The 27297-nt window shown below is 38.3% G+C and overlaps 1 protein-coding gene across 10 annotated transcripts in view; it reads left to right on the top strand.

The window, feature by feature from the left end:
- Positions 1-27297, top strand: part of MAP2K5 (mitogen-activated protein kinase kinase 5) — a 264501-nt gene that overhangs the window by 43373 nt on the left and 193831 nt on the right. For all 10 annotated transcript variants that reach the window (XM_069597653.1, XM_069597650.1, XM_069597649.1 and 7 more), the window contains 4 exons: positions 1218-1258; positions 2226-2293; positions 9556-9604; positions 16416-16480. In XM_069597653.1, coding sequence (XP_069453754.1) covers positions 1218-1258; positions 2226-2293; positions 9556-9604; positions 16416-16480 — 223 coding nt within the window. The remainder of the gene's footprint in view (positions 1-1217; positions 1259-2225; positions 2294-9555; positions 9605-16415; positions 16481-27297) is intronic.

Consider the following 27297-nt stretch of genomic DNA (forward strand, 5'->3'; position numbering starts at 1 on the left):
GTTGATGCCTGTCTCTAATTCCTTAGTTAGTCACTTCCTTACTAAATGAAGTTTATAAATGCACTGGTACTTCAGAGGAAATGCTCTGAAGTGTTTTCTTAGGATGTATTAATGGTCCCTAAAGGACCAGGCATCAAGTGTATGTGACTGTTGTTTTGTTCAAAAAGTTAATTTCCATTCTAAGGAAAGAGGATTTGGAGTCTTAATTTTAATGTATTTTAGAAAAACAAATAAAAATGCTTTATTGAGGTTTAGATTTTTTTAAGGAAAATAACATAATAAATTTGAATATGCTTGATATACACAAAACTAAAGCAACTGATGTGCTTTGTAATTATTACCTACATCATCTTCTTATTTACCAGCTCTATTTCTTGTCAGAAACAGAGGGAAATACATGTACATCTGAGAAAAGAGAAAAAAAAAAATCAGATTCATCCTTCCCCAAACAATCAATCAAAATTGATGGCCCCTTAACATATAATATGTAGGACACCGTAGTTTTCAGATGGAAGCAGCCTATATAACATGGACACAAAGCTCTTTATTTTTTTAACATCTGATGAAGAAGCATTTACTGAATTGGAAAAGTGTTGTACTAATCTGTAACTCAAGATGATGTAGAGAAATTAATGTTATTTTTCCTGGTACTGCTTTATCTTTAGGCTGAAATATTAATAAATGTCAAGATTTGTAAGAAATGTGACAAAATTAATGATACCTCTGTATTTAGCAAATTTGACTACTTATTGCTATGCAAACTAGTATTCAAACTTGAATATTTCATAGAACCTCTAGCAATCTTTTTGGCATTTAAAGACCCTCCTCCCTCTCCTCTCCAGAAACCCTAGCTATTTTCATTGTAGAATAAGTGATAGCAAACGTACGACGTAACAGAGTGAGGAAAGATTGCAGAAATTTGAATTATGAAAGGAATCTAATCATTTTAGCTCAGTTAACTTGATTTTTATATGTTTTAGGCAGAAATTGGAATTTATATGAGGCAGTGTCAGAAAGCTCTTTGCATTTATAAATGCTCACTCCTGCAAGTTAAAAACCCTGGTTCATAATTCCCACTCTGGGTCTTGGGAGCCACTTTTCAATCATTTCTCTCTGCTAATTTTGGTGTCACCCTCATTTCTTTTTAAACGATTCATTTTGAGCAAATTTGTAAATGGCCCTGATGTGTTCTACAATTTAGTCAATTACTGTTTCAGCCTGCAAGCCTCCTGGGGAACGGAACATACATGGCCTGAAGGTACGAATTTCAATAATTGTTTCAGTAAAGTTAGATGGATTTGTAATGCTGTGTTCCACTTATTGAAATGTCAAATAAAACTGCACTTTCTCAAGCTCTGACAAGCTATCCTTTTTTTTTTTTTAAATGGGATGTGGAGGGGGAGTCATCTGTAGTATTTGTTCAGTGTGTGTGTGTGTGTGTGTGTGTGTGTGTGTAGGGGATTTTATTTTTGGAATTGTTTTGTTGGTCTGTTTTTTCAGGATGATCCTGGCTACTGATCTCCACAAAGATTTATTTGAGTGAAAATATAGACTTCATTTCGGTGATTAATTAAGCACAGAAGCATATTGCACACAGAATACCCCCCTCTTCTTTTGACATGTTTATGCTGGAAACATATATCTATTTAATGTCCTTTCATTGTTCTGCGTATTTTAAATTCTAGATTTCTGCTTAAGGCTTTACATTTAAAAGAAAAACTGGCTATTGTATTAGACTCAAGTGTTTTATAATTAATTACTTGGACCTCATTTTTCAGTGAATAAGAGACATTTTGCAACATTCTGCCTGGTTTTAGAGCTGGAGGGATATAATAATGTGAGATTCAGTATTGGCCCTTGGATGTATTCGTTATATACTTTTTTGAATACATTGTTTTTTATATAAAACAAAAAGAAACAGTGAACCAAATTTCTTCTCTAGAATTGAATTCAGTTCTAGACAATGAATTGAGAATTTCCCATTTATCTCTCCTTTTTTTTAGCACTATTTAAATATTTGAATAATGGCAGAAGCAAAGTATTATGTAATATACAGGTTGTACATTTTTTGTAACCTATATACCAGATAGTCTCCAACCATGGGTTGGTCTAGCAACAAGCTAATTAACCTTCATAGTGAAATGAGAAATTTGTGGCAAATTATAGGTTAATTAGAACTGTGTCCTCAGAACACAGACTGATCAAGATTCTTTCTTTACTTGTAGGTGAATACCCGGGCTGGACCCTCTCAACACAGCAGCCCAGCAGTCTCAGATTCACTTCCAAGCAATAGGTGAGAGCACGCAAGTAAAATGTGCCCCAAAGCATGATTATCTACAGAGCTGAGGGTGGGGAACAGGCTTGTGGGATGACACCTCTTTTCCATAAGACCACAAAAGTGTGTATGTGGCTAAGAAGAAATCTGACCAGCTAAGTAACCTCAGCTTTGGTACTGACTGAAAAGACAGGACCTCACAGAAAAAGATAAACAAGTTGAACTATTAATTTTGGTCTGTGGAGTGGTTTTCCTTCAGTCCCCAGATTATACAGAACAAGAAAATTCAGTGTCTTTGACTGTTTCATGCTCTGATGATCTGGTTTGTAGGTTGTGTAATAGTTACTATTTCTGTCTTGCTTGTCCATCTTTTGGCAGTATGATGGTCCACTGACGCTTCCCCAGAAAGAGACAAGGAAAGAGTAAGGTAGTGAAATTTAAATTGACCAGCCATGTTGTTCATTTTTGTACCTTTGGTTATATAAGAAATTGAGGTATCTTAGAAGGAAGACAGTTTTCATTAATTCATTCTGATGTTGTCCCAGACTGGGATGGATACTCAAGACTTGAGCCTCTGCGAAGTGTTCTTTTGACAGGCCTGAGAACTCACTTCTGAAAGATGAAGGTCCTCAAGTAGACTGACGTGCTTAAGCCGAGAGAAATCTAGGTCTTGTTTGTCATACATTGAGTTATTCCGCTGGTGGACAACATCTCATTGTTGTGCTTGAAGATGACACCTGAAGGTGCTTGTTCTGTGTGTTTGTGTTCACACTGGTGCTTGAAAAGCCATCGCAGAGCCAGATCACCCTTCCGTCGTGTGCCCTGGTCTTCCTGGGTTTAGGGCAGTACTCAGTGTTGGCAGAGCCCTCATCTGCTGAGATGTAGCTTAGGCTTCTGCTTTCCCTTCCATGCCCCCCCTTTCCTCCTCCACTCAGATCTTGGTTCTTTTGCAGCTGGGCTTTACTGCAGGTAGAGTCTCTCCTCTTGACCCTTTCTTTGCTCTCCTGTCCCCTCCCGAAAAGTCACTTCCTTGGTTGTTTTTTTCTAGCGTCAGTAGATCTTACCCACAGCTTTCCTGCTGTGAACACGCTACTCTTGCAGTGTGTTTCCTCTTTAAACAGTGTTAAAATACATCCACTGGTTTTTCACCAGTGGACCATCTGTCTCCTGGTCCTGAGGGGTAGTTCTTTGAGTCCTCATCCAAGTGCTCGGCCCTCCTCAGCAATGCTCTGAAGCCTCTCTTTTCATGCTTGTTGGGTACGTGAGCCATGGCCACTGAGTAGAGGCATGGGGACTGAGGGTCACTTGTTACAGTCCGCTCAAAGAGGGCAGGGCCTTTAATCATTGCCACTACTTCTAGAAAAAATGATGTTCAATGATGTTCAGACAGACTATGAGCCTTGAGTGAAAGCAAGGATTTTTCCTGGTGTTTTAGGTCAAAGTTCATCATGGTATAAAAAGCTAGATGAAGCTGAGAAAGATAGTAAGACAGAAAAGCAGTACGATAAATTTTCAGTTCTCTCGGATTTGGTTTTCGAAGTGAATTAGCTTGGCTTTTAAAAGACTATCATTTATATTCACAAAGTATTATATAATCTTTGAGTTGGAAAGAGACTGTCTGATCTAGTGGTTCTCAGCCCTTTGTTGTAGCATCCTCCTTTAGGGATATGACGACTTCCCAGATAGTAATGGTGGTTTGCTCCAAGAGAGATTTTTGTTATGGGAGGAGGGTAGCTGGAGAAGTCCTACAGGTGATTTTAATGTACCACCCTAGGTTGGCTGTTTTCTGTGCCGTGCTGGTAACTAATCAGAAGTATTTATTGAGTGCCTCCCAGTTATCTGGTGTTGTCCTACCCACCAGGAATACATTGTGGTCCTTATCCTTTGAAGTATGCTAATAGGAATATAAGACCACCCTACAGTATGCAAATAAGTATACTTTACAGTCATTGTTAGGAAGAAAACAAGCAGATTTTAAAGTGAAAGAACCTGGGCAGGCATGTGTTTAGATTTGAACTGGGTATCAGAAGTGGGAGGAGGCAGTGACATTCTGTTCGGGCCTGAAGGGTGAGAAGCACCTAGCCACATCCAGAACCAGAGAAGGGCACGTCAGAGGGGTGGGAGAGCGTCAGTGAAGGCCCGGGGGTGGCAGAGGAGCTCCATGTGTTTGGAAGGAGGCCAGTTAGGCTGGCACACAGGGAGGGCTGCTGGGCTGGGGGAGGGCATGAAGAGGTGGGGAGAGCAGTAGGAGTGATAGGAGAGAAGGAGGTGACAGGAGCCAGGTCAGGTGGGGCCTGGTGTTTGAGTGTTCCTCTCGGTGTATTGGCGAGCCTTTAGATGACTTTTGGCAGAAGAGCACCATGGCCAGCACCGTGTACAGAAGACTCTTGCCTGTGGTGTAGAGCAGGAGAAGGAGAGGCCCCCATCTAATCCAGCCCTCCTTGGGTTCCTGACTCCCCTCTCCTTGCCAAATGGTCGTCCAGGCACTTCCGAAACATCCCTGTGGCAATAACGCCCTTTACTGGCTGAAGTACTTGTTTTATGTTCATGTAGCCATGTCTCAGAACATTCTTTTTCATGAGCTGAGCTTTGTGTCCTTTTAGGACCCACTTGTAAAGACTGAAGGAAAGTTATGACCAACCTAGACAGCATATTAAAAAGCAGATATATTACTTTGCCAACAAAGGTCTGTCTAGTCAAGGCTGTGGTTTTTCCAGTGGTCATGTATGGATGTGAGAGTTGGACTGTGAAGAAAGCTGAGTGCCAAAGAATTGATGCTTTTGAACTGTGGTGTTGGAGAAGACTCTTGAGAGTCCCTTGGACTGCAAGGAGATCCAATCAGTCCATCCTAAAGGAGATCAGTTCTGGGTGTTCATTGGAAGGACTGACGCTGAGGCTGAAACTCCAATACTTGGCTACCTCATGCGAAGAGTTGACTCATTGGAAAAAACCCTGATGCTGGGGGGGATTGGGGACAGGAGGAGAAGGGGACGACAGAGGATGAGATGGCTGGATGGTATCACCGACTCAATGCACATGAGTTTGGGTAGACTCCGGAGTTGGTGATGGACAGGGAAGCCTGATGTACTGCAATTCATGGGGTCGCAAAGGGTCGGACACGACTGAGCGACTGAACTGAATTGAACTGTAAAGACTGAGTTTAGCCCTCACAACAGGGCTGTTCCCTCTTTTAGGTGATGCATCTACCAGTCATCTTCCCGCCAAACAGACTTCGAGATTTCCTGTCTCAGTAAATTCTCCCACATCCACCTGGATGCAAACTCCACAGATGACCTGCCAGGCGTCCTTCACTGCTTCCTGGGTCTCTCTTAGCCCCACATACAATCAGTCCCTACATTTGTAGGTTCTGCCTTCTGAATCACTGTGAAGTCTGTCTGCTTGCCAGCATCTCTTTTTCTGCAAAGGTAGATCAGGCTCGTTCGACCATTGCTACAGCCTCCTAATAGCTCCCCACTGCAGTACCTCCTCCACAGTGCAGCCAGTGTGATCTTGCCGATGGGTGTTTTGAGTCCCTCATTCCCCACTTTACTGATCCATGTAGCCTTTAGTACCAACTGTAGCTTCCACAGCAGGTAAACCATGGACTCCCACATTTGGGTCCTCTGCCCACTCTAGCCCCCTGGCCTGCCACTCCCCATACCCCTTCCAGTTGATGCTCCAGCTTTGCTAATGAATACATGGTACCCTTGATGTATCACATTCCCTCTTACTACTGGGCCTTCACATCTATTGCTGTCTCTTTCCTGCTTGCTTCTTTTAATCCACTCCCTCCTTTGCCTTCATCCTGGCTAACCTTGGTTATCTTTCAGGAACAAAGCTGTTGTCTTCTTCTGAGAACTGTCCCTCATTATTGCCCACCTCCTTGTCTATGCCAGGTATCCCTTCTATGAATTCCCATTATCTCCCTGTGCTTGCTTTTACTATAGTGGTTAGCACATTGTATTGTAATCACTTCTGTCCCCCAATAAATTCTGTATTCTTTGAGGGCAGTGATGGTTGCATATTCATTATTTTTTAAAAAAAGATTATTTTATTGACATTGATTTACAGTGTTGTATTAATTTCTGTATAGTAAAGTGTTAAGGTATATATATATATATATATATATATATATACACACACACATAGAGATACTCTTTTTCATATTCTTTTCCATTATGGTTTTCAGTAGATAAAGAACATGTGGTAATAGATACAGTGGAATACTACTCAGCCATTGTTGAACCCTAGTTCTCAGCATGATGCTTCACACATAGTGATAGTTAGTCAGTACTGCTTGAATAAATGAGTAGACAGATTCATTTATATTCCCTCTAGGTTTTATCTCTGAATTAAATTCTCCCAACTCATTCAGCTTTTCTGCTACATTATTTCTAGTCCCCTCACCCTTTCACTCTTCTTTGAATATCTCAGTGTCCCCTAAAGTATCATACCCAGGTGACAGTTGTATCACACTTAAATTTTAAAGGATCTTTTAAAGTGATTTTTAAATAGCTCAAGTCACAGTTACCAGATAAAACACTGAGTCAATTGGGGCACAAAGAAATTGCCAGCATATATAAATGTAATTTTTTGCCAGATCTAGGTTGGTAGCCAGATATTGGCATAATGAATGAAATCAGTTTTTTCCTTTGTCACTCTTAAAGCATGAATTGGTCTTTGCCTTAGGTGGATGACTGTTTATTAAATTGAGCTTATAGGACTTCCCTGGTGGTCCCGTGGCTAAGACTCTGAGCTCCCAGTGCAGGGGGCCTGGGTTCAATCTCTGGTTAGGTAACTAGAGATCCCATATGCTGCAACTAAGAGTTTGCATGTTGCAACTGAAAGATCCCACATGCTGCAACGAATACCTGGCATAAATAAAATAAATAAATAAATTTTTTTTAATTGAGTTTACTCATTCACATGGTGTTCCTAGGCCATAATTAACTGAGTTCAAGTCCACTGCCAAGCATGACCTTTCCTGAACATCTTGGCTTTCTCCTATAAAATTAGGATGATTAAATTTTCCATCTCTCTACTGCTGGTGTTTAGAAGATTGATGAAGTTGTATTAAGGAATTACTTTTTGTTTCTTGGATGAAAGGTGTTGTGTTAATGGAATGAATCAAAATGTTACTATTTCAGGTTGCATGACATAATGGGATATCTGTAGAGAAACATTGCCTGGGCATTGTTTGCTTATTTCTGTTTTTATAATAATTGCAAATATTAAATTGGGACTATTTATGGGAATATAAGGATCCAAATGTTTTCCTGGAAAAAAAAGTGCATTTATGTTAGAGAGATAGACTAAAGTGATCTTGAGCAAGGTCTGTACCTTGGGTTTCTTTATATATATAAAGAAGTAATTCCCCCCTACAGGGTATACCCACAGGGGTATAGTTATTGTGAGCATTAGATCAGGATACTGCTGCTGCTGCTGCTAAGTCGCTTCAGTTGTGTTCGACCCTGTGTGACCCCATAGACGGCAGCCCACTAGGCTCCCCCGTCCCTGGGATTCTCCAGGCAAGAACACTGGAGTGGGTTGCCATTTCATTCTCCAATGCATGAAAGTGAAAAGTGAAAGTGAAGTCGCTCAGTCATGTCCGACTCTTAGCGACCCCATGGACTGCAGCCTTCCAGGCTCCTCTATCCTTAGGATTTTCCAGGCAAGAGCACTGGAGTGGGGTAAGTAATAGCATTTAGCACAATGCATGGCACATGCTCATCACTTGGGAAATAGTAGAGTCTGTTATTTTATTTTCAGCTGGTCTCATTTTAGGCAGTTATTTTATTTTTTTAATATATTTCAGATTAAGTCCTATTCTGGAGAATTCTTAACTGCTGCTTAGTGCGTGAATTCTTAGACTTGGGAGGATGTTATTAAAGTTTAGAATCATTGGTTGAAAACACATTTTATAAAGTCTGGGTAATATAGAGACTAGGGGCCATAGTTTTCATTTAATAAATTTAAGAAGTATTTATTAAGAAAAGTAATTATAACTTGGAATGATGAGTGTGGTCAAACTTGAAGTCTGAGGTTTTCTCAAATATAACTTAGTAAGGGTAACAAATGAATGTGTGTGAGTGTGTGTGTGTGTGTGTGTGTAGTACCATATAATAACAACCAGAGTAATGACCACCATTTATCAAACACTTAGTATGTGTCAAGTCACTGGGCTAGGCTCAAGGATGGGAATATATAGAGATGTGAATAAGATGTGGTCTGTGTTCTCAGGGAGCTTCCAGTCTGGGAAAGGGTGTGGAGGAAAGAAAGACATCTGCAGATAACTACCAAAGGGAAGAGTTAGTTTGGCAGATGGGGAGAGGGTTAGAGTAGATAGATTAAGGATAGAGTTAACACACTTTAAATTTCAATTAAAACATTGATGGGAAAAGGTGCTATTTTATACACCACTCTACTAATTGAGTGAATGTGTACAGGTGTAACTCAGTATGAAGCTAGAAGGACTTCATAACATCCTTTGGCCACTTTCCCTAAGCTCATCCATATAAATTTTTACATAGTCATATATTCCAGAGAAGAACATTCCCATATTTCTTACGTAATTCTGGAAACTGACTCTCATCCCTGTAGGAGAAGAAAGGAAAGAGAAGGCAGCTAAAATTGATTCGATGCTTCAGTGTACAGAACCCAGTGCTAGGCTCTTTGTCATATTTAATCGTCTTGGTTGTGCTATGACATTGATATTTCCCCCACTTTATAGAAAGAGGAAGTTGAGATTTAGAGAGGCTAAGTATCTTGTTCCAGAGCACACAGTGAGTAAATACTGCGATTATTTCTGCTACACATTTGCTTCTCAGGAAGCTGAATTATAACTCTTAACTATAATTAAAAAAATCAGAACTTAAATTATTTTATCTTTTTGAAGTTCTGTAGTCTTTGCTGTGAACATTCTAAGAGTGCATTCTTAAGTGCTTGGTAGTGCTCAACATAAAATAGCCACTGAAAGGCTACCCCAAAACAGCAGAACTAATAGCAGGGAGAGGTCTCTGAAGTAGTCTGTGCAGCAGTCTAGCTTCATTATTATAGTAGTCTTCTTTATTGCTTTAGATTACCAACAGGCTTCAGTCTCTTACTGATGCCTGTGCCATTTGGCTAGTTACTTTAGAAAATATTTTACGTAGGGATAAGGATGTCAAAAGTGTAGTCTATGTCTACACCTAAAGCAAAAGTGTATTTTAGTCTAGAACGTTCAGTGTCGTTCAGAGCTGTTTAATGAATTTCCTATTAAAAACTATGCCTTTTCTTTTCAGCTTAAAGAAGTCTTCTGCCGAACTGAAAAAAATATTAGCCAATGGCCAGGTAGGTTTCATTACAGATTAAGATTTTCTGGTAGTAGTAACTTAGTGCTGTCCAGGTTTTTTTTTTAATCCATAAACTTAATAAACAGATAAAGGGTCTGTAAATTTCTTATTGTCATAAATGAATTACATGGCTTAATTTGATTGGCAGAACAATTTGCAGCACGTTTTTCAAACTGTGCTAATGGGTTTCACTCCCAGCAGATTGAAGTACCAAGCACACACCCTGCTGCCAGCTCAGGGTAAAAAAAGTTAATCAGTTCTGAACAAGTGTGTCAACCCATGGGTTGTTGAAATGGCCCTGCATCCTGAGGTGACTGCTTCTTTCATTATCTTTAGGGAGAAAAAGAAAAACTGTTAACTTTCTCACCTTAGTTCCTTCTTTTGTCCTGAAACTAACACTGGCTTTTTAGAGGAACAGAGTCACAGCAGACCTTTGCCATTTAAAATTCCTGGCCTTCAGGAACCCTCAGTTTGTCCAGTTGACTGGTCATCCAAAGCAGAATGACCTCCTCCCGTCAGTGAGGGACAAACGCGCCTGCAGGCCAGTTATTTCTCACTAATTTTGATTCAAGTAAATGGACACATCTGAAATAGTATAGTGCTTTTAAACATACACTGGTAAATTAAGCTACCTACAGGGTCCTCGATTCTTCAATAGCAACATAAATGTGCTTTAATGTTTGTTATAGAGGAAGCCCTTTGATAGCCTTGGAGGCAGGCGCCTGTCCATTGCGATCAAGCCTGCCTATTAGGCTCTATTGACTGAGACATCTGTGTCACCGCAAATAAAAGACTCTTATTGATTTTCTTAACTGCTGTTCACTTCCCGTCCATGTTTCGAAGGCTGAAATCTTAATTATCTCAGATGCTTATTCAGTGCCTTCACATGCTGACCTCTCCAAGCCTCATTGGCATTTCATGAATCAAGTGCTTGTAGTGGAGCATGTCAAGAAGACAAAGCTGGGTCCCCATGCTTGTCCTTTAATATCACCTGTAACTTGGTGGCCTAATAGATGTGTGTGCCTTAAAATGATGACTGTATGGTGGTACTTCTGGAAACCTTACTTATTTAGCATGTAATCTCTTGAATATAGTTAGAAAAAGGAAATTGATTTGGTTTTAACATCTGATTGTCATCCAGAGTGTGTGAATTCTAGTCCTTAACTATTCAGTGTTCAGCTAAGGAGAATCTGATGTTCAATGTATAATCTTATTGGTCCCCAAATTTTAGATCATGTTTATCTAATAGTACTTTAACTTTAAGCAGCCACAGTTTTTGTTTCGGTTGAGGTCCACGTATATATCCCCCTAGTGCCCTGTATGTTTTCAGACACAGGAAACAAAACCTGACTAAAAGCTGAAATATTGAACCTAGGATATTTATGTATCTCCAACATGTTTGCATTCTAGTTACTAACTGTAACTTATGAGTTACTTGTGTTCTTCAGCTGGAAAATATATTTCAAAATTGACATAAATTAAGAAGCTTTAACTACATTTGTTCAACCCAGGCAACGGAAAATAACCTGTCATAGAGTCTTTCAAAAATGAAACACAGTTTATTTCCAGGGCAAACAAAATAAACATTCTGAAATGTTCCTAGTATTCTGAATCTAATACCATAAATATCTTAGTGCCCTCAGTTAGGAAATTCTCTTTGGTGGAGAATTGTCATGGCAATGATTTTTGACACTTAAAGATTGTTTATTGCTTTCCCTGGGGAATGTGATAGCCCCATGTTAAACAGCGTGGGATTTCCTTACTTTTAAGGATTAGCCATTTTACGTTTACTTTTATTCACAAAACAAAACAAAGAACTCCCACCTTTGGAAGTCTTCAAAATACCTCCTCCTTCTCTTAATTCCTCAGTCCTTGGTGCTATCAGGTAAGTAAAGAGTGAGTGAGATTGCATTGCAGTGAGGTAACATGCTCCATTGTGGCGTCAATAAATTTCTGGGCTGAACACTGACACCACTTGCTATAGAAGATGTAAGTCACATTTAACGATACTTTAACACTTAAGCGTAGTCTTTTATTTTAGTGGTTTATGCTCTCAAGCATTAATAATGATTTGCCTTTCCACTAGCCTCCACTTAGATTTAATAAGGAATTCATATTAATGATTAAAAGAAAGGGACATGATTCTTCAAGATAATCAAATATTGGCAGGTTAGAAATAGCTTTCTGCCTGGGTTCATTGATATAGGTTATGTGATATAAATATTTATTTCTTTTCTGTCACTCAGAGTAAATGCCACCAATTGATTCAGCATTGATATAGTGTCAACAGTTCATAAGAAACATTTGACTGGCTTGTGTTTTCCGATTAGTCTCTGCTGTATAAAGTGGGATTTACTAAATCTCTCCAATTGTCTGCTCATAGAGTGTGACTGCTTTCTGAAACCATTATTGCTTCGATTTGTGAAGCAAAGGTCTGGTGATAGGACTGGTTTCTGTCAGACCTTTACATATAAAAGTAGGATTAATTGAGCATTTTTGTTTTAATGATTTATAAGCGATAGGTACTGATTCTTCTTAATACAGGCAGACAGTAAACAAAGAATATTTTCTTTGTTGATCCATAATTGAATTCCATTTCATTTTCCTCATTAATTTCATTAATATTGTATTAAATCAAACATTTTTTAGGAAGTTTAACATTTAGTCATTGGAATGAAGGCACTGTTTTTCTGTAATCACTTTGTGATGGAGGATTCCTTTTTTTCCTGCATGAAAAAACATCATAAGGTATTTTTGGCATGTTGTATTGAGAGCTGTAAGTCAGTACCACTGCTGTGTTTTTCCCACCTCAGTTGTAGTGCAGTATCATCTGTTTAACATTGGCCCTTGATTTGCAACTGATTAGAAAATGGCCCAGTGGGTCAATTTAAAGGATTAAAAAAGTGCAGTTACTCCAGGGATGTATGACTTTGACCTTCGCATCTCTAAAGTTGTGTTTCCTCGGTTTTTTTAAATAATTTGTAGGAGAGAGTGACAGTGTTTTTCTGTTCCTAATTACTCAAGTATAAATGTACTGTGAAGTCAGAAATCTAGAAATAATTCTAATCCTGCTACATGTTGGGCTGTTTTGTGAACTTCAGATACCTTTGAAAAACTTCCTGTGTTTAGGAGAAAAAAAAAAAAAGGAGGAAGAAAAATAGTATTCAACATAAAATTAGCTTTAAAAACTGTCCTATTACCAATATATATAAAACACGTAGAGTCTCCCAGTTCATCTTAGGTCTAACCTGAATGCGGATGAGAGTGTGTGTCCGGACTGCATGACAGGTCGTCTCCCCATACCAGCAAAACCTCCCCAGCCTTCCCGGCCCCCCCCCCCGACCCCCCGCTTCTCTTTCAGCAGCCTCAGAGCCCAGTGCCCCTGTGTCTCTCAGGTCATTTGCTAGCATGGCAGTTGACACATAATTGTAACTCTCAGGGTTTTTTTTCTTCTTCCTCCCTCACATCTGTTATTCTGCCTTTTATTTGCCGGTTTTTTTTTTCAGTTGAAATAAGGAAACTGACTAATACTGAAAAGTTATTTGGTATCTTTAATTGTATAAAAACTTTCTTTTACCTCTTATTTAAAATAAAAGAGCTATGTGATTTCTCTTCTTAAAAACAAACATTGTAGTTGATGAAATTGCTTTTAACTTTTGAGTGCCCTTCAGTTGATTATTTTCCTTTCTATGGGCCAGTGACCATTGATGGAGAGGCTGTCCCTCCGTACTTACCCATGAGATCAACTGAGACTCAGTTCTCACCTTGACTAGTTACGTGACACAAATGAATTGGCTTATAAGCTTAAAATGTTGTAAAAATATGTGATTTTTATGTTACCTGATCTCAACTGTAATATTTAAATACTATACTTTGTAGGCTTATAAATCCCACCTTTGTATCATAATGAGCACTGTTCCTAGGTTTCATTTTAGAAAAGTTGAATTAATATGCTTTTCTAAACTAAAAAGGCAGATATGTTGTTAGCTATTTGTTTATCCCTTTAATGATTGTTTCATATTTAAGATCAATTAGAGTAACCCATTTTGATCAGAGATAGACAATTCTTAAAATTTTTTGTAATCAGTTCATAAGCTTGACCCTAATAGTTTTCTTTTTTAAAACTTTTCTGACATGATTAATACTTACATACTGTATAAAAATTAGAAGGTTCCCATAGGCAAAAGTATCTGATATTTTTAAATAGAAAAATCTACCAGTCTATTTACAGTCTAGGCAGATTTCTATATAAAGCTTTAAAACATTGTAGAAACACTTAATTTTTTATGGATACTGTTTTTTGAGTGACATAGTTCTAGAACTTATTCTTTAAAACCATTTTTATCTTTATGATACTCTTACAGTCTTTCTCATTATCTGAGGGATTCCAAATTTCCACCCTTGAATTTGCCTAAACATTGTATTGGCATGCGCATAACACTTGTCTGTCTGTACATACACACCCCCTACACCCTATATAGCCTCCATAACATCCCCATAGCGCTGAAGCTTTCAGCTTAGCCCCTGCCTTTTTTCTGTCTACCACTCCTGGTTAAATTGGAGTGCTAGGTGGGTGACTGCGCCACTTTTTTTTTCAGCCTAGGGGTTTTAAAGGTAAAAAAAGACTGATGTTGGGATTATAATGGTTGAAGCTACTTAGAGACCTACCCCTTTGCCTTTTCTGCCTCCAGCAAAATATCACAAAATCAAGCCCCCTCTAAAGTCCTAGGTCCCTCACAGTATGTTATTGGAATGTGTAATATCACTGAGTCTTGATATTTATATTTTTCTAAGAGGAAACTACTGTTCCTTTTACCTGGAAAGTTCTGATGGTGTGGTGTAGATGGAGGGCATATAATCGGACTATGACGTCTCTAGGGCCCAGATCCTATAGCTGCATCCAACTTACCCTTAAATCTCATTGCTGCCAATTCAGGATTTGTGGACATTGAATGAACTTTCTCCTAGAAATTTACTTCAGGCCATGATGAGGATACAGATTGTTCAGCAAGTTACTGGTACAAATTAGGTTGTTGCCGTAATGTTTAGGCTGCCTTGAGGAATGTTTTCAAGGAAGTAGCCTATTTGTACCCACCAATATATACTGATATTTAGTACGTAAATATCGCATATTTTATACTGTTTGATTAAGGTAAACCCAGTAGCAACTCTCCTAGTTTGTTTAGCATCTCAAGTTATTTTATGTGCAATTTCATGCTGCTTTAAAATTTGTCATTTGGTCCAGAATAATGAGATTTTCTTTTCTTCATGCCACATATTTTATATAGGTTGAAATATGTTTTATTTTCTGTATTAGTGATTTAAAGGAAATGAAGAAAAGAATTTCCCTCAAATAGAAAATTTTTTGCCAATTTTTATGACTCATCGGTCATTTTGCCTCTGACCCTAAATGTAGTAATTAGCTGGTTGCAAATTACATCAGTTAGGTTATACTACAATTAAATTAGGTGCTGAGATTGGCCTTTATACATTAATCTGTCAATATTCTTTTACAGTTTGGCAGAATGGCTTAGAAAGGAAGCTGTTTCTATAACTTCCACTGTATTCCTAATTATCACAGTTCTCTGAAGCTTCAACTTCAGAAATGTATAGAAGAAAAATATTTCCCTTGATAAATGGAGCCTTGTTTTATTCCACTGGTGAAAGTTTAGAGTAGAGCAAAATATTTAAAGCTTTACTATAATGGTCTGAAAGCGAACCATTTTTTTTCCAGGTGATACTGAATTAAAAACTCCATCCATTTTTTGCCCATGCAAGGCAGTGCAATTCCCTGGAAATTGATTTTTTTTTTCAGGGCTTACTATGGCTTTTCCCAAGCTTTAGCTATATGGAAAATAACATTTTATTGAATCCACTTAGTGAATAAAGTTGGCAGTTAATTTTTAAGCAACTGGACCAGTGTGTAGAAAATTACTGAATACCTTAAATAGAATCTGACTAGTCTTAAAGTCATTTGATAAATAATTACTTAGGGAGTTGTTTCAAACTCTAAAACATTATATTGTGGGTACTAAAATAATTTCACTTCTATTCACTATACAAATGAGAGTAGTATTTGTGGTATAACAGTTTTAAAGAATCTGGGAAAATGTACATGTTGCTTTGTATAATAAATTAGAAAAATAACTTTATATGAATCACATGCTTACTTGTTTTCCTTTTATGCATTATAACATTTTACTATATGTGGCTTTTAAAGTGTGTTGATTTGGCACTTTTCCATAAGATTTCTACCCAGCTATTGCTGGGTACTAATTTATCATTCCCCCCCCAAAAAAAAGCAGTGTCAACTCTAGGAAAATCATTAACATTATTCAGTTAGTTTGTTTAATGTTAATTAGAGGGTCACTTGAGTTTTCAGGGGCTGATGTATTTACAGATTGTGCATTGGATTACTAGGGGTGTGTGTGTGTGTGTGTCTTGCCAAGTCTGACTTTGGTTACGTGCAGTGCTGTTTGGCCGTGGTTATTGTAGTGCTGGAGACCGTTCTTATCGGTATCTCTGACCTGACCCTTTTGAGCTATGTTATATCATTCCATTTTGACACCTTTTATCAAACTTTAATGAAATGACCCAGGCAAACAAATTGTCATTAAACTTTCCATCACTTTGTCCCTTGGTATCGTCTTTTATAAATTGGACAGCAAATGTTGTATTGATCTTCTCGTTCTTGCAGCTGAACTTGAAATGACCCAGACTGCTTGTTGTTTATGGCCCAGAGTTGCTTTTCCTTGACATTTCCATCCGCAGCATGACACCCTTTTTGTTTTTCTTTCTTTCTTGTGGAGATGAATGAACAAGACATACGGTATCGAGACACTCTTGGTCACGGCAACGGCGGCACAGTCTACAAGTGAGTAGTCAATTTTGTTTAAACTTTCTCTCCACTTTTGCCAAATGTGGGTATCCAAGTTCTCCATGGCGGAGATTTTTAAATGACCACCAGCACTTAGACTTTATTTCCACATGTGACTCCAAAATTCTGTAAGGCATCTATTTTCTCAGAAATTGCTTGGAAAAGTGCATTTATATTGCCTTTTTAATATTTCTGAGTCTGCATCTCTCCTGGGTGAGCATTTAATAGTCCACCATTAACAAGTATACCTTTAACTGGCCTGAAGTTTAATGCATTTTTTTTTTACTCTTTTAACACCATTATTTTTTTTTAACTTGCCAGCACCCTATGCTAGTCCCCTGCCTGTTTACACCTATGCCCAAGGGAAGACAAACCTTATAAATAGCATTGCTTTGCCCTGTGTCGACACTTAGTGATTCAAAAGCCTCTTCCTGTTGTGTTTCCTTCTCTCCTCACCCTACACCCTTGAGAGAATTTCTACACATTGATGAATATGTTAAGTTATAAAATTCTCCCAAATTCTGGTTGCAGTGATCTTAGCCTAAAGGAGTGTTCATTTTCATATTAAAAAATGCTAACCGTAAAAAATACTTCTCTCGACAGGGAAGTCTTTCTCATGCAGTAGTGCAAAGTTTAAACTACATAATGTAATATCTGGTACTTAATAGTCTGCAATGATGTATGAAAAATATTCCACTAGGAATTAAAAAAATCCATATTCTGTAAGAAAGCCCTGAGGGTGTAATAAAGCTTTCCTCCAGAGAGCTGTTTTCCATATATACACTACCCCTGCATCACATTATAATTGTGTTTTTACCTTAGATATTTTACTATTGATATTAATATATATTTGCAAAGTTGTAAAATAATTAATTTATGTTCTTATTGGTTACTGATTTTCTTAGAATTTTGAGTTCTTACTAACCATGTGAATATAGCTAAAAATTGCCCTGTTGCTCTTGAACATGAATGGTCACATCCTAAAATTCCAGAATATCGTCAACTCAGATGCAACCTTGGCATAGAATTAGATTTCTCAGGTTAGAAGCTCCTTCAAAGTTATCTGATCCAGTTCCCTCCCTAGGGCTTTGATCCTCTCTGTAGGTAGAGCCAGGAAATGTCCTTTCTCCTAAAGTCCTTTAACATAGTCCTTTAAGAACATATGTTTACATATTTGGATGGTTTTTCCTCTAGATGACTGAGTATGGCGAGTAGTTGGTCTGAATGTTAATTCCTTCCACTATGCTAATTCAGATAATTAAATAATAACACATTTCATTCACAATCCTTGGGTCTTACCCTCTTGCCCTTAAAATGTGTGATGCCTAATTCGTCTAAAGAATTTGAGGTTGCCATTGTCATTTCCTGGATCTGTACTATCATTCCTTCCCATGCAACCCCTGCTGCTGCTGCTAAGTCGCTTCAGCCGTGTCTGACTCTGTGTGACCCCAGAGACGGCTTCCCAGCAGGCTCCCCCGTCCCTGGGATTCTCCAGGCAAGAACACTGGAGTGGGTTGCCATTTCCTTCTCCAGTGCATGAAAGTGAAAAGTGAAAGTGAAGTCGCTCAGTTGTGTCCGACTCTTCGCGACCCCATGGACTGCAGCCTTCCAGGCTCGTCCATCCATGGGATTTTCCAGGCAAGAGTACTGGAGTGGGGTGCCATTGCCTTCTCCATGCAACCCCTAGTACTGCATAAATAGCATTTCTTCGTTCTGGTCTTCTCCTCCTCACTCTTATCTGACTTGACTTTTTACCCTGTCCTGAGGGTTCTTGGATTCAGGTACCATTAGAAATAAGAAGGAACATGTATACTCGAATTGCTTCTCTTGAGCTCCCTAAAGGGAGCAGTTTTCAAAGTCTCAGCCTTTCTTCTTCTTAATGCTTTTATGCTAATGTTCAGGTGTAGAACAGTTGCTAGATAAGTTTTCTAGCAACTCTTTGAATGCCTTTTATCGGCTTCGAATAGAATCCAAACACATCTCTTTAGACGTCTAACCTACTTATTTGTGTTGTTTCACCAAATGTTTGACTCTTGAGCGTGTTAATATTTTTAAATTGAAGGCCTGTTGTGAATTTACTGTCCTGGTTTATTCTAGAGAGGATAAAACATAGGACCAAACCCCAGCAGATAATTTTTATTGGAAATAATATTCTATGTGTTAAAATTTTAATCTTTTATCTTGAAACAGGTTTATAAAAAAAGGGGAGAGGGCGTACAGGGAAGTAGAAATAACATGCCCATCCAGCAAGGGAAAATTACAGCATAAAATTGTTTTAGTGTTGTTTTTCTTTAACTGTTATCCTTAATTGTAGTAAAAACAGAAAAATTACCATCTCAGCCATTTGTAAGTCTACAGTTCAGTGGCATTAATTGCGTTCACATTGTTGTGTGACCATCAACACTGTCCATCTGCACAACTTTTTTGTCTTGCAAATAATTTCCCATTCGCCTGGCTAATGTTTTTAGCTAAGAAGCATGGCTAGAAGTTTTCTTTTTATTAGAGTCACAGTATCCAAGGGAGGGTCCTTAGCATGAGTTCTTTAATTTGCTAGGATGCCGCAGTGACATTAGCAACTTCTTCTGGGTTTATTTAGTTGGCTTCCATTGCTGATGCTCAGAACATGTTGTAAGATTCAGTATGTTTTTGACAGTGGTTGTTTACGGAGGGTGAGTGGCAGTGTCATGATCATTTCAGTACTTTATTTTATGTCATAGATTTCTTATGAAAAGAAGACATTTCACTTATTGCCTAGGTGATTCTTAAGGAGAGAGAACATGAAGATATAAAATTACATGACCACTTGTCATTGATCAGTTCAATTCAGTTCAGTCGCTCAGTCATGTCCAACTCTTTGTGATCCCATGGACTGTAGCATGCCAGGCTTCCCTGTCCGTCGTCACCAACTCCCAGAGCCTACTCAAGCTCATGTCCATCACGTCATTGATCATTGTCATTGATCATTGGTCTTCATTTCTGTCTGGGCTTCAATTTGTGGTGTTCTCGTATTTCTGGCTTTTAGTTCAGCACAAAGAAATGGTATAATCATCAAGAAATGAAAAGCCACTTTACTAAAGTCTCTATAAAACTGAGTGTTTGATGTGTTATGATTGACTTTCTCCTATACTAAGTTTACCTTAATGGTGTTGACTATAAAAACTGTGATTTTTCAAACAAAAATGATTACATTACAGGCTATGCTACATAAACTAGATGAAGAAAATATTGGAAAATCCACTCATTGGTAACAAAACTGCCTAATGGGCCTATTTATTTTTTTTTCTTATAAAGAATAATAAAGCTAATAAATGTGAAGCAAAAGTTGATATTTCAGTCTTATTTGCTCCACTTGAGATGTTGTGAATTTTAAGGGATACAATATTGTGTAACTACAATATGTATTATTTAATAGTTGATCACATTTTCATCCTTTAAGTTTGGATATTCTCCTCAGTTATACAGTATGAAATTCTGGGCCTATGTATTTGAACCAAATGTGGATTCTGTGTATAGCCCCCTGCTGAACTCATGATAGTGATCCAGCCAGGTAATTTTAAATTGTGGTATCTCTTGGATTATTAGTTTGGATGAAATGGATCAATTCTAGGAGAAAGAATTATTTAGAAAAGTAAATGAATGTATTTTAACTGCTTCATTTCCTAAAGTACAAGTTGCTCCAAAAAATAAATCAGGAAGCACACATGTACTATTCCCTTCTGATAGATTCACAATAAATTCTGAAAACTTAGAGGAAGTAGAACACAGTATGTGTTGTGGTTAAGTATAGGGACTCTGAGTTTGAATTCTGCATCTGCCACTAAGCAGCTTGTGTGATGTTGGGAAAGTTACATAGTGTCTTCTATCTCAGTTTCCCTATGCATAAAATGGGGATAATACTAATACCTATCTTATAAAAGTGGGCTTCCCAGGTTGCTCAGTGGTAAAGATTCTGCCTGCCAGTGCAGGAGATGGAGGAGACATGGATTCAGTCCTTGGGTTGGGAAGGTTCCCTGGAGGAGGAAGTGGCAACCCACTCCAGTACTCTTGCCTGGAGAATTCCATGGACAGAGGAGTCTGGTGGGCTGTAGTCCATGGGGTCACAAGGAGTTGGACAGGACTTAGCAACTGAGTACACGTCTTACAAAATTACTGTGAGGTTAAATTAGATGTTCCATAAAAAAGTCTTAGTACTGTGACTGACACTGAATGTTCATGATACTTACATGAACTTACTACTGTTCATGATAGAAATGAACAGTGATAGAGCATTAATCCCTGGGCTTTCTATGCTTACTTGGCCATGGGATTCTTTTCTTGAGAAAGGTCTGAAAATATCTCACAGAATTAAAGTTGTATTCAATTAACTTTGAGAAATTCTGCAGTATGATACATAATATATTTCTGTGTTTCCTTTTGTTCTTTAGTTACTTTATGAATATGGTTTGTTTTTATATCGTATATTATTTTAAATAGAATGATTTTTTAAAGTTTCAAGGTATATTCTCTTTTATTGTCGTTTACTTTCAAATTGCTGTAAGACAGCTGGTATCATGGCAAGCCTGTTTTACCACTGGTAAAAGCTGGGGCTCACATTCATGTGGCAGAGCCAGCACTCTACACAGCATCTCTTCCTTTCACTCTGTTTCTCCCCGAGGCAGTGTTTTCTCAAGGTCAAGCAGAGTCCATTGCATTTACTTGTATTTTCTAGTGTACCCAGCACAGTCCTAAGGATAGAAGAGATGCTCTATACATGTTGGCTGGAATGAGAATGAGGCCAGTGGAGGTTTTTTCCAAGCAGGTTTTAGCAGAGTTCTTTAATTGGATCCTCCCCGTGTCTAGCTAGTTGTAGAGGCTACATAATTTTGAGCCTGCATAATTGTTTTAGAACATTCACCAAGAAGCGTAGGGATTTCTAAACTAAAAGCATGTTTGAATGATTAATTTTCTTTCGCATATTAAAAACTGAGTATTTGGTATCCACTAACTCAACATTCTAGTTACTATCCTTTTTTCTTGGATAGTAAGTCACGTGGAAATGAAAGTAATTAATAGGCCCAGTTACTTTGAAAACGTTCTATGATAATGAGCCAGGCACTGAGGTTTTTTGCTTCTTCAGTGCATTGTTTGAAGGAGTCGAATAAGCTCTGGGTCCAAAAATGAAGTAGTATCTACCTCTTAGGACTTAGGCCATGCTGAGTCAGTTAGCCAACACACACTTAAGGTTCATCTGTTCTCTTTCTTTAATTCAATTATTTAGGCTAAGACTCTTGCTGTCAGCTTTCTGGCCATGTATTCTAATCTCAAGGTATTGGAAAACACTAGTGGATTTTCTAAGTCTAGCTGCTTCTTATGGTACAGTTAAAAGTGTAACCTGGGTTTGAAGTAGAATTTTCTCAGTGGTATAATTGGTAGCATGTATGCTAACTACATGGTGTTTCAAAGACTGGATATATACCATTATTTAATAATTAATTTGGCCATATCTAGAGATAAGAGAGGAGGGAAGGGTTAATAATTCTCAAAGGTGTTGGTCTTGCCTTCTTTCTGTTGTCTTACCTATATTATGAAATATTTGTTGGGCAGTAGGGTGGGGATGGTTCTTGGAGACAGTAACTCAGATCATGTAAACTATTAAATTGTATTCTACCCTTATGATATGACTTACAGGCCAACTAAAACATTTTTGTTTCAGGACTGGAATTGTATCAGCCCATTGCAGTTAACATGATTTATTTTATGAAAATTAGAAGCTGTGGTGGTCAGTTATAGAAAATGAAAAAATACATGAATTGTTACCTAATTAAATGCTGTTTAATAAACAAAATATTTTAAAACATAGGTTTCCTGAAGGGAAAGTGCAACCAAGAGGGTCCTTGATGTAAATATTGGGAACCACATAATACTGAGAAAAGCTCTGATTTCCTTTTTCACCAAACAACCCAAAGGTGCCAAACCAGAAACAGTCATAGACCTGACCCCAGTTTCTCTAACAACTGCATCAGTGACCCCACTTCTTTTTGTTTTTCTCCCTGAAGTGCATCTTGTAAATTAAGAGTAGTTTTTAAATGGTTTTGATATTGACCCAAGAGCTAGGGTGATTGTTTGATTTATTTTAACTTTAAATTTCCAGTCAAATGAAGTGCCTTTTCCTTGCAGCCAGGATCGTATTTTAAACAAGCAAATAAGACATCATCTTAATGTAAAATTAAATACTTACAATATGGCTGGATTGTATTATAGTATCATGTGACAAGCAAGGATATTAAATATTTTCAGAAAATCAATGAGCATTTGTCAAATAAAATTAACTATGTACACTTCCCTCTCTCAGCATTCACCGTTACAGGTTTGTTTCATACAGTAATGTGCCTTGTATCGATTAGAACCTGAAGAATGAACCTGAGCCCCTGACTCCGGCACCTTTCCCACCTTTGCTGCCCCATCTCCACGTTCCCATAACTTCACACATGCTCACATTCATTACAGCAATGATGGATTATTGGCATCCAGCCAACATGACAGGATGTCACAGGTCGCTGAGCAGAGATTTTCAGACTCTGTTTCCACCCGAATTAACTATTATTGAAATAGTTTATTGAGATTGAAGTATTGATCATTTTCTGCTAACCTTGGCTTAAGGGAAGGAAGAAGAGGCGGGGCTGTTTCTGAAAGACACTAAATTTCATTTTTAAAAATCTCATTTATTTAGCCTTTTCTTCTTCCCTTTTTATAGCCCTTATTGTTTTATTGCTTGGAAAAGGGTATCTTGGCTTTATTTTTATGACAGTATAATTATACTTCAGAAATGCGCTTGATTACTATGGGTAACAAAGTTGTTCTAGTATATTGGTTTGGCCAATATTGCTACACAAACAACTTTTCAGTCAATTGAGTCTGGTAAAAATCAATACATTATGGTAATATTTCAAGTAAGAATTTGCTGAATTGAAGTATTTCAACTCTATCTCCTTTTAGGGAAGAATAGTTTTGAAGTAGCAAGACTTCTTTCTAATATTTTATTTTAATAAAAGTGCTTTCTTTATAGAGAAATATGAAGTCCTCAGCAGAAGTGGTTAAGAACAGATAAGCACTAGCACACTTCTGTTTTTGTAGGGTGGAAGAGGTCTAGTTTCCATTAAAAGCCATTTTCTGGCTGCATTAAGAGCGTATAGCATCTGGGTTTGACTTTGTCTCACAGGGTGTAACTTTTGGATTTTTGTGTCTAGTTCTGGGTACTGACTTTCCAGAGATATGGACAGTTCAGAGACCACTCAGAGGAGCATGGGGAGAATAAACAGGGGTCTGGGACATTGTGCCGCCCGGTCCTCCTTCATTCATTAGTGGGCACCTTCTGAGCGTGTGCTGTGTGGAGGGCACTGCGTCAGCTGCTGGGGAGAGCAGGCGCTCATCAGCCTGTGTCCAGATGGAGGGAGGCGTCTTGTCGATAGGTAAGTGCAGGGCCTCACAGTCTAGGCCACGTGTGTCTGTGGTACATAGGCCCTTGCGGGCCGAGGAGGGAGTGATGACTTTTAGCTCTTTCCTCAGGAGGATTCAGAAAGGGCCTCATGGAGGAACTGTTATTTGAGTTGAAAAGTGATCAGAGGAGTTGGCTGCCTTTTATCTGAATAAGAAAATCAAGAGGTCCCATGACAACTGACATAAAGTCTGAAGGGCATTCCTGTAGACAGAGGAGCAAGTTTTTCTGAAGGCTCACCTCAGATTGCTTGTCTTGAATGTCTGTGTGACGGTGCCTTTGGTTAGGGTGAGCCATGTACTTTTCCTGCCACTCTTCCCGCCAGCCTGTCCTCCCTCAGTTCAGTTCAGTCGCTCAGTTGTGTCCAACTCTTTGCGACCCCATGAATCGCCTAGAGGTCATTTGGACGGATGTCTTTCCAGGGCCCAGTGCCACTCCTTACCTACTGTAGACACTTAGTGTTTTAGGAATTAACCTGCATGTCTTCACAGTCTCAGAATGGATGCAAAGTATTGTGCATCGCTGGGTGGCTCTGGCTTCTACCTTAAGCAGAATGATATGGCTTAGAGTTCAGGACTGCTGAGAAAAGAATTCACACCTAGACTGGATGTGAAAAGACTGCAAAGGTTACTCCTGAGTGTAAAGTTCCAGAATGAAATTTAGCATTCAGCTACCATAAAAATGTTAATGGCAAGTATCATTTGGTTTTGTTCTTTTAGATTTTGTCTTATTGTATATTTGTTGAACATATACTCACCAAGAGTCACTCTGTGTCAAAGCCGTCCAGTAGTGAATAACACAAGTGGCCAGTGCTCCTGGAGCTTGTTCTAGGGGGGCAGACAGACAGCAATCAAGAAAATGAATACCGAAGTAAGATGATATCAGACCTTACAAGTGCTGTAAAGAATGCTCAGGAGGGCTTGTCTGAGGAGGGGATGTTGGAGCTGAGACCTGAAGGGCAGGAAGGACCCAGTCACGGGAGAATCTGGGAATCCAAGGTCCAGGCGGAAGGAACTGCTGCGGAGGTTGCCCTGAGATGGGTGTGAAGGTGCCGTGTCCAGGAGCATGGTGGAGTCGGAGCAGAGCGAGCTCGGGGCCGGTGGGGAAATGGGACGGAGCCTGATCACGTGGGATCTCTGAGATCCCGCTAAATCCTTGCCGAGAAGCCTGGTCGGTATACTTGGCCCCTTTTTACTAGTGAGAAAGATAAAGCTTGGAAGGGTTAAGTGGCATGCCCATGGTCAAATCAAGGTTAGAACTCACTATCAAAACCGAGTTGTCCACCTCAGATTTCTTTGGACACTACATCAGTACTTGGGCCTACTTCTCAAGCCATGGTTTTCCTTTTTGTCATCTACACTCTTAAGTTTCTCAATTTTTAACCGAAATTATTTTTCAATGTGAGATCTAAATTAATATATGATCTTGAAAGTCAGTGATGCACCATCTCTAGTTGTTAATTTTAGGGGCTTTTTAGTAGATGTTAAAACAACCATTACTTCGCTGACAGAATTACGGCAACATAACTTGTTATTTGGTCTATCCTTTGGGTCTCTTTACGTATCAAAAGCTTTGAATTTAATAATTGGATCCTGAGATTAATTCTGTGGTTGTGCTAGAGGAGTTGGAGCATTTCTTGATTTATAAGACACATTAAATTTTTCTAAACTATTTTACAGTATCTGATGTGTTAGAAAATTAACGGCTCTTGGTTGGCATATAGCACAAGCAAATATTTGTATACCATAGCATCTAGGGTATTTGCTTAAATTGCTTTTTTAGAAAATAATTCACTGGAAAGTACAAACCGCATTTACTGTGTATAACTTTCTGCCACAGTTTTTTTTTTTTTTTTTAATTGTTCTGTCTTTGGTTACCTTGCTATAAGAGACCATGTTCCTGTTAAATTGCTGCCTTACTGGAGTCAAATACACTTAGGTTCTGATTTGTGCACTAGTACTGAATTGGAGGAGCAGGTTGCTAAATGAGAGGGGGAAACAACAATAGAGACTTAAGCTCTGGGTATTAAGCATCAAGTTTTTTTAAACATTACTTTGATTTTTAAGTGTAACTTTGTATTATGTTATCTTCTTGACCCCAAAATTTCCATATTTTTTCTAGTCAGTACTACAAAAGAAGGAAAGAAAAAGAATGTACAGTATTATTGCTCTAAGCAGAACTGTGGTTTTTGTTTTGTGAATTCAAATAATGAAATGAAGAATGTTCAGACAAAATTAGAACTTGCTTTAGGGCACAATCAGTATAGCATTTTAACAAGCTTAGTGTACTTGGAAAATATACATTGTGTAAGATTCTCAAGCATACTGATTCTATTATGACTACTAACTATAGAAACAAAATGTAACAATATACTATAGTCAATAAACAAAGCTCTGATTAAACCATAATTAAGTTTTCTGAAAAGTTATCTAAAAACTATGAATAAAATATATTTTTATGTTGTCTGCACAACAAAATATGTAGCCAATGAAATTTTATAATTGTACAGAAAATGATAGGTGGGATAAAATTACAGAGTAAATTTTTACTACAACACATGTGCCCAGTTTAGTTTCTGTACACCATTTGTTTTTTCTTCCTTTTAACTTTTTTTGAAAGTTAATTTTTTAGTGTTGCAGAGTGTAAGCCTCAGGTAGCTGGCTGAAAAGGCAAATGAGAAGTTTCTCTGCTTCCCTGGAAGCCTAGTAAAAGGTTTTAAGGCCCTGCCTTCATGTCCCCAGGATGCAGAGGATGCTCAGAATCGAATGGCTGTATGTCTGTTTGCACCCTGGGCCACCGGCGCATGCCAAGGGTTAACGCCAGCAACGCTGGAATGTGGCTGGGTAGAATAGGTGTCACCAACATCATGTAACCTGTGATGCAGCCCTGAAATCAAGGGATCTCTCTGAGGACTTAAAGCAAGACAAGGGCTAGAACCACAGTTGAAAGTCATGCTTTCTTATTTCTTGATGCTTTCCCAGTGCCCTTTTTAGTAAACAATTGCATTTTGATTCTGTGAGGAGCTAAAGTAAGCAAACTATGTGCAAGCCTAAAATTTTCTGATGGCATTTTCTAGCACATATGCTACAGCTGTATGTTGTATTTTTATTTTTTGCATCAGGCACGTGTACCTTACAGATGACTCATGTGAACAAACAGCTGTCTTCTTTCTTCTCACCTTTCCTGAAATTTGTAATCTTTGAACTAAGTGATTAACCCAATATTTAAACCATTAATTCCTGTCTCCAGACTTCAGTCAGTTCCACATATAGTTCTGCAGAAATTGCATCTTTGGGTTTTTCTCATTGCTCATGATTTTGTGAGTGCTTTTGTGTATGTA

This window comes from Ovis canadensis, chromosome 7, assembly GCF_042477335.2.
Source record: "Ovis canadensis isolate MfBH-ARS-UI-01 breed Bighorn chromosome 7, ARS-UI_OviCan_v2, whole genome shotgun sequence".
NCBI lineage: Eukaryota > Metazoa > Chordata > Mammalia > Artiodactyla > Bovidae > Ovis > Ovis canadensis.